This window comes from Monopterus albus, unplaced genomic scaffold, assembly GCF_001952655.1.
Source record: "Monopterus albus unplaced genomic scaffold, M_albus_1.0 scaffold61.1, whole genome shotgun sequence".
Classification (NCBI taxonomy): Eukaryota; Metazoa; Chordata; class Actinopteri; order Synbranchiformes; family Synbranchidae; genus Monopterus; species Monopterus albus.
In genome coordinates this window covers 2557308-2569184 of record NW_018127941.1, presented here as the reverse complement: position 1 = coordinate 2569184, position 11877 = coordinate 2557308, and the positions used below count along the sequence as shown (strand labels likewise).

Here is an 11877-nt window from a genome sequence, read left to right as displayed (position 1 = left end):
AAATTCTCAACAACAACATCAGGCAGTCTGCAGAGAAACTTGGCCTTGGGCACCAGTGGACATTTCAGCATGACAACGACCCAAAACACACAGCAAAAGTGGTGAAGAAATGGTTAGCAGACAAAAACATTAATGTTTTGCAGTGGCCCAGCCAGAGTCCTGACTTGAATCCAATTGAGAATCTGTGGAGGGAGCTAAAGCTGAGGGTGATGGCAAGGAGACCCTCCAACCTGAAAGAGTTGGAGCTCATCGCTAAAGATGAATGGGCAAAAATACCAGTGGAGACATGCAAAAAGCTGGTCAGCAATTATAGGAAGCGTTTGATTGCTGTAATAGCCAATAAAGGCTTTTCTATTGATTATTGAGAAGGGTATGTGTTCTGAGGACGGTAACTGGTGGTTTTACAAACAGGCGTCTCCCAAAAGAGAATAATACGATGTACAAGAGGCATCACTGTGGAAAAAAATATTTCTCAGCTTTTATTTACATTTGAACAAAAAGTGGCATGTCCAAAATGTCCAAACCCTTTGCAAACTGTCACAGTCTATGGGAAAATCCAAAGTTCTATACCATTCAAAATAGTCCAAACTGTTCTAAAGGATCCTAATTACAGTGATTCATTGGGAACAGCTGTTTTAATCAACTCAACAGGTGAAAAAAAAGAAGCTCTCTGCTGCTGGTTTGTGGACAGTCATGGCTAAGACAAAGGAGCTCACTGAGGACCTGCGGCTGCTCATAAGTCAGGAAAGGGCTATATGACCATATCTAAATGTTTTGACGTTCCAGTGGCTACAGTGCAAAGTATTATTACAAAATACAGGACGGTGAACAATCTCAGAGGACGTGGTCGGAAGCCAAAAGTGGCACCTGTGCTGGCCAGGAGGATAGTGAGAGAGGTAAAAAAAAAAGAATCCAAGGATCACCACCAAGGCCATCCTGATGAATCTGGGCACCAGTGGACATTTCAGCACGACAACGACCCAAAACACACAGCAAAAGTGGTGAAGAAATGGTTAGCAGACAAAAACATTAACGTTTTGCAGTGGCCCAGCCAGAGTCCTGACTTGAATCCAATTAAGAATCTGTGGAGGGAGCTAAAGCTGAGGGTGATGGCAAGGAGACCCTCCAACCTGAAAGAGTTGGAGGCTAAAGATGAATGGGCAAAAATACCAGTGGAGACATGCAAAAAGCTGGTCAGCAATTATAGGAAGCGTTTGATTGCTGTAATAGCCAATAAAGGCTTTTCTATTGATTATTGAGAAGGGTATGTGTTCTGAGGACGGTAACTGGTGGTTTTACAGTATGAATAATTTTGGACATGCCACTTCTTGTTCAAATGTAAATAAAGGCAGAGAAATATTTTTTTCCACAATGATGCCTCTTGTACATCGTATTATTATCTTTTGGGAGACGCCTGTTTCATTTCCTGTCAAAAAATACTGGTTGAATAAAAGTAACTTTAAGTCGGAATTTGCCAGGGGTATGAATAATTTCGGGCTTGACTGTATGTGTGTGTGTATTATATTATATTATATTATGTGTGTGTGTGTATATATATATATATATATATGTATGAAAACGATGCCTGTGGTGAAAAGTCACATTATATACACATAAGTGTGTTTGCAAGTAGCAATGGCATGGAGATCTCCAGACTGCAGTAGAAATTCTTAGCCCATTACTCCCATAGGTTGTGCTGTTACATACAAAGAAAGAGGTTAAATGAGACACTGGATACCTAGAGGTGATGGTTAGTTTTTGTATGATATTCAGGGCTATTTGCAGTGAAAAGGCATTTGGCGGTGGATTCAACATTCTGCATAGCCCTGGTTATCATCTAAAAGAACAACAATGAAATGGAACTGTGAAGTGCATCTCCAGGCTCTCAGTGCCTGAGCGATTCAGACTGAAAAGAGTTAAGAGTTGTGGGCGTCAAGCTGACTGAATACTTCCTGGAAGGCCACAGCAGCTCTAACATCGCACACTATACAGCAGGTACATGTTAGTGAAAGCATGAAGGCAGGTCCTCAACATGTGTAGTGTTATTATATGAGTCAGCAGTGCAGGTGAAGATGCTGGTACTAAGCATGCGTTAATGTGACAGAGGCTACGTCTCCGACAATCCCGGGGACTGCTGTGAGTAATGTCAGTGGGCATGCTGGTGGCAGACGATTTGATGGCAGAGAGCTCTTACCGATCTGGAACCACCTTCTCTGGCCAGGGTAGATTGAAAGATATTCTAGTGTGAAATAAGGCACAATGTTTGATGAACTTGCATTAAGTTGAAACACAAGAAGCTGTCAATTGCCAAAACGACCTCAGTTCTCTGACTTAATAGTCCACTCACTCTACATGTTTAATCCATATCTTGAAAGGCAGCTGAAGTTTGTCCAAAACATTTTCACATTTGCTCATATGTTCAAGTGTAAAGCTCCATTTTTACATCAGTAACAAAGAATAAATAGAGTGTTGTAGTTTGTGCTCCACAGAGGAATACTGCTCGATTTTACTATAGAGGGGGGAACTGGGTCCTCACCTGTCTACAGGGGTGGAGGTATTCTCAATGAAACTGATCATCTTCTCCTTTACGTTCACTGACTTGGACTTGAGAGCAAACGTCATTTTGTTGACCAAAGACTTAACACCTTTGCTGTCTCCAGGGCTGCTCAGAGACTCTCCCTGTATCACCAGCAAAAGGAAAACAATCCAGGTTAAGAACAACTTTGTATTCAAAATGCCAAACCTGGAGCATGGGGTGTCAGTGAGGTTCTTCCTATGAAACTGTCTGTTCTCTGGCCACTTACATCAGCAGAGCAGAGGCTGCTGTGAGAGCCCGATGTGCTGACAATCCAGTGCACATATGAGGAGTCGAGACCCTCAATGTTCATGTCTACCAGATGCTGCTGGAGGGCTTTAAAAAACAAAAATCACACAAATCTCAGTGAGTTTTTAAATTCCTACCCACATTTGTGACCAGGGGCCAGATGTTTTAGAAATCTGATGAAAATGTATTGGCATATTTTTCTCTGTTTTAGTTGTGAATCTACACACACTTGTACTGTATACCTGGCCCTGGTGTCTCATCTACTTACCCATGAAACCTCCTTTAGCAATGCTGACATATTCTTTGTTTTTCTGTAAAAGAAACAAAGCCTTTCATTAGCCAACCAGTTAGAGAAGAGCACATACACTGGGAAATACAGATTATGTAACAAATTGTTGCTTAACGTGGTGGTCTGACATGCTGCCATCCTGTTTCTGTCCAGCTACCATCTTATCCCTCTCTTTCCATGTGGATCACCTGCAGGAAGTGGGCCAACACCATGTTCATGTACATGTCCTCCTCCTCCCTCCCGCTGCCCATGAAGCACAAGTGCTCGCCGCTGGCGATGGAGCCCGATTCTAACGACTGTTTCTGTGCCTCCAACAAGGATTTCACAGAGAGAGCAAACTCAGATGGATTCTGGAGCATCTGTGGAAAGGAAGGAACACACGTAAGACTCCATATACATATACATACTCCATACACACTAAGAATCAGTGCTGTCCCTCTCTCACCAGATCAGAGTCCAAGTGGAAGGCTGTAGACAGGTGCCCAGCATTATATTGCTCTGCGGGTCGACAATCCACCACAAAGAAACGTACCCCCTCCTAAAAAGCAAAAGTCACTTTTAATCTCATTGCTCGATATTTCCTCTCCTGATTCTCACATGGATAACTTGTGAAAGGTCAATCATTTCCTTGTTTGTTAAAATCGGCTCCAAATAACCTCAGAGCACTGCTGACCTGTTGGAGCTGGTTGGCCTGCAGGATCTCAGGGACAGACACAGGGAGACACAGCGCCTGACTCAGGTTAGTGTCCTCCTCTTTCAGGGCCACTAAGCTGCTACCAAACAGATTCTGGTTCATCTACCAGGGTGGAAAACACAAACACATAACATTCCTTTATCCCTTTGTTAGCTTTCAGTCTTGGCTCTACTGAACACTGCTCTGTGTGTATCAAAGACAAGATTATTTATTTGCAAGCATGCTCTTACCTTTCTGAGCGACAAAGGGGTTTTGCTCTGGTAATACTGAGCCAGAGAAAACAAATCTTCAATGTCTTCTGATTCCAAGAGGGAAGGGAATGCTTCTAGCATTTCTGTGACAGAAAAAGCTTCATTCATTTCTCCTGGTTAACAAAATATGGAGCAAATCCACAAATTAACAGATGGGAAGCTGAACTTACTGACGATGTCCTCTTTGTTATCTCCTTCTTGTGCAAGGATGGTCTCTCTGAGGGTGAATCAAAAAGACAAATCAAGTCTATATTTACAGTTCCTTAGTATGATCACATTCCTGTATGGCTTCTACTAGTGGCAGCCTACTTGGCATTGACGAGGATGATGAGCATGAGGAAGAAGATGAGGAAAGGGTCGGCCTGCTGGAGGTAGTAGTCCCACAAGGCCTGGGTAACATCAGGAAGGCAGTGGCTGGAAAACAGACTGCCCAGCTACAGAGGAAAGACAAACGCAGCCATGATCGTTCAGACATGGCCACATACAAATGAAAGGAAAACCCTGAATAACTGAGTGGTCTTTTCCAGGATGACAATGCTCCATCAACAGTACACAAGGAATGCTTTGATGAATATGAAAATGATGTGAAATCATATGTTGTGGCCTTCACAGCCACTAGATCTCAACCCCAGCTGAACATCTATGGGAGACTGTAGAGCGACGTGTTACGTCTCCACCACCATCATCAAAACACCACATGAGGGAATATCTTCTGGAAGGATGGTGTCCATGTTAAGGTGCACTGAAGCTGTTCTGGTGGCCCAACACCTCCCTGAGACCCTTTGTCCTTTCATTTTTCACCTGTCTGTGCAGTACATATTAACTGTCTGAATCACCAGGCAATAACATGTGACATGAATGTGAGGAAAAACTACAAACCCAGTTGATGGCGTAGGAGTCAGGTGTGATCTTTTTGGTGTCCAAAAAGGAGCAGAGCTCTGGCTCATGGTACTGTAGCAGTAGTCTGTACAGGTGGAAGGGTCGACCATTTGGCACGCAGTCCCTGAAATGGACATATTTGTCATTACAATTAATTTTTGCATCTCTGTGTCAGTAGAATGAAAAGGACAACAAAGTTGGAATGACTCACCTGGGGATGTATTTGTTCATGATGGCATAGAAGCAGTTGTAGAGGTCGCTGCGGGGAAGGTGAAGACCCAGTAGCGGTTTTAGCAGGTGCGGCCAGCTCAGCTCAGGGGTGAAGGTGATGTTGCGGGACTTGCAGTAGAAAGTGATGACCGACTCGACGTCAGATGCCATATCGTTCTTCTCTTCCTCTGATACTCCCAGCTGGTCTAAACATGGGAGCCAAAGTAGAAGAAAGGAATGTGGAATATCCACAGACAAATAAAAACTACTCAGTATAACAAAACCTGGTTATTAATATCTACATCAAAAGAGCACTTCTTCTGGGCATTATTCTCATAAGAGGCTTTCTATTTTGAGCTGTACTAGATCTTGTTGTCAACCTGTCAGAAGAGCAGACTAATAAAAGTCATCTGCTCCTAAGAATCATCTTTAGATACTGGCATGCAGGTGTGTGCATGTGTCCAATCTAGTGACTCAACTTGAGAAACACACTAAGAAGAAGGTGCTGGAAAATCAATCCTGATGATGTTTTGGTAACTATGTATCAATGAAATACTCTTTATTTCACATTTTGTGCTCAGACAGCTACTAGTTTAACTGGGAGCTCATCAACAAAGCTAAATTCAGACCATTTCTCCCTCGGGGTTAATCCTCTTCTATACAATGCAACTTCAGAGCAATATTAACCCAATAATATTTGTATTCTAAATTCAGTTTTGTACGATACTTTTCATTGAGGGGATTCACATCCTGGACCTCCACAAAAAGTGTCATTTTGGTCAAGACTGGGTGCCAACTATGAACTTTCTTTGCTGCAATTCCAAAAATCAGCATGGTGTTAGTGAATCAGAGACACAAGCATCTACTCACCAATCAGCTGTTGGCTGCGGTTGTGAATGAGCGTCTGTTCTGGTAAATCGAGGACGCCATCCCAGGGAGACAAGCTGTCTCCTTTACCGGAGACATTTAGAGCGATCTGCCAACATAGAACAAGGATTCACTGCTAAACATGCAGCTACTGAGTGATAAAGGGACACTTGATAAACACGCATCAAAAACTGATCCGACTTGAATGAGGCTCCACTAATGAATTACTAATCTACTGACGGATATTACTTGTGGACTATTCAGAGACTTAAAAACCTGCAATCTAAACAATGTTCTTTTAACAAAATAAACTAAGAGGCACAGAAATTGTTGACGATATATCAGATTAACAAAATTAGAAATGCTGGATGGTATTCTTGGAAAAAAATGGTAGGTTACCATTTATATACCAACTCAGCACATATCAAACTGTGTTTTTGTCAAGTTGGACAGTATTAACATTACAGCAGGCATCACATTTCTTTTTGGCTGTTATGTGTGTCTCCCATTAATTCCTAAGAACAAAGTGAATGATATAATGCCATGTATTGGGTTTTTAAATATTTCATTTTACTTTGACGGGTACTGACCTGACCATATAAGAACCAATATACTAACTACAGTCCCTCTTATTTTCCTTTAAATTGAATGTGTATTAGATAAGATAAGATAAGATAATCCTTTATTGTCATTGTAACACGTACAACGAAATTTTAAAGTGACCTCCAGTCGGTAAAGCAATAAAAAAAACATAACATATGAAATAAAACCATATAAAAATGTAACTGCTTAAAAAAAAGTAAACAGACCTCTCACCCCATGTCTGCATGAACACTATGCAGACAGCTTATTCAAAGTAGCTTAACAGTAAAGTTGCAGTAAATCATGCCTCTTTTCAGTGACATTTAACATGCATAGCCAACAACAGTGTGGCATCTGTGAACCTAATAAACAAGCACAGTGTTTCATCATCATGAGGTGCATTTTCATACCACAGTTAAAGTACTGACTAGTAGAGATGTACTGGTGTCACGAAATCATATCATCACTCATTCACATGCTTCATTATAACAATATGTTGAACTAAAGCCTAACACGTGGGTGTGGCATGAAAAGATGACAGCTTTACATCACTGGAGCATGAGATGCAGGTCTTTCCGGTATGTTGACTTCTGTCTGATGTGGGTCCCATCTTTACAGGACATGAACTCTAATAATAGAAGCAGTACTGGCTTTTACTCATACACAACATCTTGCTCCTTGCTGATGAGCACCTCTTACAAATGCATGTTTTAAACTACAGTAACAGTTGCATTATAGGTGAAACTGATTTTGGTAATAGGGAGTCCTTTTCTTTTTGTGTAACCTGACTCCTGCCAACCTCCTCACCTTCCACATCTTGGCCTTATTTTGAGCCGATCGCTCCTGGACATGGATGACGCTTCTCTCCATCTCCATGTCGGAGCTGCCTGAGTCCAGAGCCTCAGCCAGATCCTGGTCCCTGAGGAGGCACAGGCAACACAACATTACAATGCTGTACACAGTACAAATTCAGCTCACCATCACCATGTAACAATACGACTTCTTTGGGGTGGAAAATATCAATAGAGAATAATAGTGTTAAGTCACCACAGAAAAGTCTGGGTATCGTATGAATGTTTATCATTCATCATCTTTCGCAGAAACAACATGTATATAGTCATGTTCATTTATGCTGTGAATAATGTTCACAGTGTTGTAGAGCTGAAATTAGTGGCTTAACTATATAGACAACAACAACAACATTAGTGGCTTAACTATATAGACAACAATAACAACAACAAAAAAAAACGAACAGGTATTTTCATGAGTCCTTTAAGTGACCTCTCAGGTAAAATGAGATCACACTGAATGGTTACAACTTTTCATATGTGTGCTTTTCTCTGTGTAACATAACTGTAAATTAAATACCTTGAGGTTTATATACGTTTGTCGGACAAACCAAGTAATTTTAAACCATAAATTTGGTCTCTGGTCACTATATCTGCGCTTGTATTAAACATGACGCTTTATAAACAATGGTATTTTCAATTTTAGTGAAACGTGATGAACATCAGACTCAAAATATTAAAGGTGATTTTCCATTACAATCAGATACTGTGTCATGACACAAAGATAGGGATATCTTTTTATGGCGACACTTAAACTCCATATCGTCCAGCCCTTCTACCAGTGGGCTGTTTTTGGTTTTTATTTACAACTGCAATACATTTATGAGAAGACCATAAGGTCACCTGTGTCCTGTATCATGATTATATGTGAATTTAGATCGCATGAGAACAGACTATTGTTAGAGTTAGAGCTAAATGTGATTCTGGTTAAACAGAACTCGAGTTAACTCGACAAACACCGGCGAACTAGCTAGTTAGCTCGCTGGCTAGCAGGCTCAGGATAAACACTTGTCAATGCGAGGGAGAGACACAACTAAATTAAAATTAAATAATCCAGCTGATCATTCTCACAAGCAGTATTGTTATTTGTGGCCGTGTAAATGACTGGCCAGACAATTTATCACAACCAACTTGGCTAATTAACATTAGCTGGCTAGCTGCCGAGCAGTAACGGTACCAAAATGATTTAAGTCCAGCGTCCATCGTCAACACAGTAGATTAACTACGTAAAATCATTTGAGCTACTTTACGTTAAATAGGTTTAGAAGAAACCGACAGAGCTGTCTGACAACAGAGAAAAAGCCTCGTATAATGTTGATCCGATAACAGATTGCCTCACCAGCTGCCCTGAAGAGGATCTAACGCGGCGTCCGCCATTGTTGTGTTGACGGAGACAAGTCAAATGCCGTCAACACTGCCGATATGTCGCACAGCGCTGTACTGATTAATGAGCAGCTGAGACTGAGGAGGACAATCAGTGTCACTTCCTGAATCACAAAGTTAACCGGCATGTCAATGCGTAATGGTATAATGTGTGGCACGTAAGAATAAATTTCCTATAACTACAAGTTTTATTCCGATATTTGTGAGATATCGCAACATGTTTGAGTATGGGGTTGTTCGTGGACACTACAGGTAAGAATTTCACTCACATTCATGCACCATGCTCACAGCAACAATGTAAACACCATTTGACTGAGTCAGATACAGAAAACTTGTAGAAGAAACACAGTGTTTCTACTTCAAATGACAACGATGTTATCCTATAGGAGAAACTAATACAGTCAGGGGCAAAATGTTGACACCCCTGCATTTCCGTCAGATAACACACCACTTTTTCCAGAAAACTCACAAATTCTTTGGTATTCTCGTATTTATTCTTGTTTATCTCATGATAATGATGAATAAACAGCATTAGCAAGGTTGTTTCTTTGCATTGACTTATTCATGAAGGTAGATTGTATTGTTTTTATCTTGCAAGTTCAAAAGTTTTTAATATTGTTTTGAAAGCTCCAGTCAGTCAAAGATGTAAAAGTCAAACTTCACATGAATGACTAGCTTATATACTGTATTTGAAAATGCTGAGCAACTTCTTCAAAACACTAAATGAGGGAACATTTGGGAAGAAAGATGTTCATTCTTCAAATAGGAGCAGTGAAGCTGCATGGTGGGTTTTTCATGTTAATTGTCACCCATCTTTACTTCTTGTATATGACATGAGAAACAAATCCCCTTCTCTAAAGAGTACAAGAGGTACAAGAAGAACAGTACCAGGTATCCCCAGCAGAGCTCATTTGCACTGAACTGGAAGTACATTGAGAGTCAAAATGGTAAAAGCATTTCTTTTATTTAACCCTGCTGTTCTGTTCATGTTTAGTTTACACTGGTGGTGTTCTGTTCACGGGTGTCCTGCACCTGCATCATCTTTTGGCTTTGTAACTCAACATAATCAAAGAATTCTAATCTAAAACAATGCAATAACCAACTCTAATAATCAACAAATGTTTACATTTGCCCTTTACCTTTGTTAGCTTACATTACATAGGGGTTAAAACTGTGTTATGCTAATTTTTTGTTAGACGATTGGGGGAAAATACAACAAATTTACAAATGAACCAAGATTTTTCACAACTGCTGATTTTTATTTAAACCTCAGTAATTTCAAACATTCAGGACAGTTTCCACAGCACAAGCTGAACACACACTAACCATTTTGGTCTACACAACACAGCCCCATTGAACACAGACAAACCTATACATCACATGATCTGTGGTTTTTGGCCACAGATTTTCCGATCCCTGTGCAGTGTACTCATCAGAACAACATTCTTGCCTTTCTTTGGCACATAGGACACCAGGGATGTGTCAGCCATGTACACAAACTTGGAAGACTTCACAGCCCTGTCCTTTGTAAACTCAGACTTGTTTTTGTGAAAAGTTCCCACCATGGTCAGCTTCCTCTTCAGGAGCTCCTGTCCCAGCTTGTGTGAGGTAATTGTTGCACACGATATTGTGTCCACTGAGCTTCTGAGTCAGGTCCAGGACAACTCTCATCCCTTGATTTATCTCTGGGGCTCCTCCGTCAGGTTTCCCTGTGTAGACTTGTAAGTTCCAAGCATACGAGGTTGCGGCATCACAGGCAGCCCAGATCTTTATGCCATATTTTGCTGGTTTGGGTGGCATATACTGCCTAAAGGGGCAGTGGCCCCTAAATGGCATCAGCTGCTCATCAACGGTGACATCAGGCCCAGGGTTGTAAAACAGGGGGAGGCGGTGCACCCACTTGTCCCACACTGTCCTGATGGCAGCTAGCTTGTCTCTCTGCCGTCAAGCTGGTCTGTCGTCTTGTGTAGCAAAGCCGATAACCCTGGAAATTATTTGGAATTTTTCTAAAGACATTGTTGCCCAGAATATTTCTCTGCCAGTTTCTGCAGTCCACAGGGATTGTGTGGATTCCCCTCTGGACCTGAAAACTCCAGCAAGGAAAAGAAACCCAAAGTACGCATGTAAAATGCAGTGTGTGGTTTTTGAAAATGCGTTCTGATATATGTTCTTCACACAAAATGAGCCAAGGCCATTGAGTCTGAGCTTGAAAAAATAATTACTAGTATCTTTTTTTCTTTAGATAAAAAGTGAAACTGGGTTTAAAAAACCCAAACAGAATACTTAAATTATTTGTATTATAGTGTTACCCATCATACACAGCTTTAAACATCACTACTCAAAAGTGTAAACCCATACTGAAGCCATAAGAATATTAATAACAACAAAACTGACTCAATAGAGAAAGTTTAACCTTTTTAGGAATTTTATTGAGATTTTAAAAGTTGGAGTAATTAATAACCACAGGTAATTAATTTGGGTGTTACTAAATTACATGACACATAGGCAAACAACCACTCACATTTACTCCTAGGGGCAATTTAGAGTCTCCAATCAACCTAAGCTGCATGTCTTTGGTATGTGGGAGGAAACCGGAGCGCCCGGAGAAAACCCACGCAGGCACAGGGAGAACATGCAGACTCCACACAGAAAGGCCCCTGGTCGGCCCGGCCTGTGAGGCAACAGTGCTAACCACTGCGCCACTGTGCTGCCCTGATTAATTTGTTTTCTTTCCTAAATTACATGACATCTGTCACTACATGTGACGGCCCTGTCATGTGATTTAGTAAAACATCTGGCCAAATTGATTAATTTTTTTTTTTAGACAGTTTTAACAGCAGCCTTTTGACTTGTCCAATGATTCTAATTTAAATATCTGATGTGAAACGGGTTTGGTTTTATTTCTTCCACTTCTGTGGTTTTCTCAGTCCCAGAAAGTGGCGGAATCTTTTCCAGCGTGACTTCTGTTTTGTCGTCTCTGTCATGATCTTTTCAGAGACCACAGCATTCTCTGTGAGTTCTTCATCATGGAGGGCACTAGGGAGGGGCTC

The 11877-nt window shown here is 41.1% G+C and overlaps 1 protein-coding gene across 2 annotated transcripts in view; it reads right to left on the bottom strand.

Moving 5' to 3' along the window:
- The window catches only part of tbc1d23 (TBC1 domain family, member 23), a 12859-nt gene extending 3955 nt beyond the window's left edge, over positions 1 to 8904 (bottom strand). The window contains exons 1-15 of one of the 2 annotated variants that reach the window (XM_020603524.1): positions 8784 to 8904; positions 7404 to 7515; positions 6018 to 6123; positions 5149 to 5353; positions 4938 to 5061; positions 4368 to 4492; positions 4229 to 4275; positions 4038 to 4141; positions 3787 to 3909; positions 3559 to 3651; positions 3302 to 3472; positions 3093 to 3135; positions 2805 to 2911; positions 2537 to 2679; positions 2195 to 2239 (exon numbers count right to left, since the gene is read on the bottom strand). In XM_020603524.1, coding sequence (XP_020459180.1) covers positions 2195 to 2239; positions 2537 to 2679; positions 2805 to 2911; positions 3093 to 3135; positions 3302 to 3472; positions 3559 to 3651; positions 3787 to 3909; positions 4038 to 4141; positions 4229 to 4275; positions 4368 to 4492; positions 4938 to 5061; positions 5149 to 5353; positions 6018 to 6123; positions 7404 to 7515; positions 8784 to 8821 — 1586 coding nt within the window. In that variant the 5' untranslated portion in view covers positions 8822 to 8904. The remainder of the gene's footprint in view (positions 1 to 2194; positions 2240 to 2536; positions 2680 to 2804; positions 2912 to 3092; positions 3136 to 3301; positions 3473 to 3558; positions 3652 to 3786; positions 3910 to 4037; positions 4142 to 4228; positions 4276 to 4367; positions 4493 to 4937; positions 5062 to 5148; positions 5354 to 6017; positions 6124 to 7403; positions 7516 to 8783) is intronic. The other variant, XM_020603525.1, reaches the window with a different exon arrangement.
- Positions 8905 to 11877: the final 2973 nt, after the last annotated feature.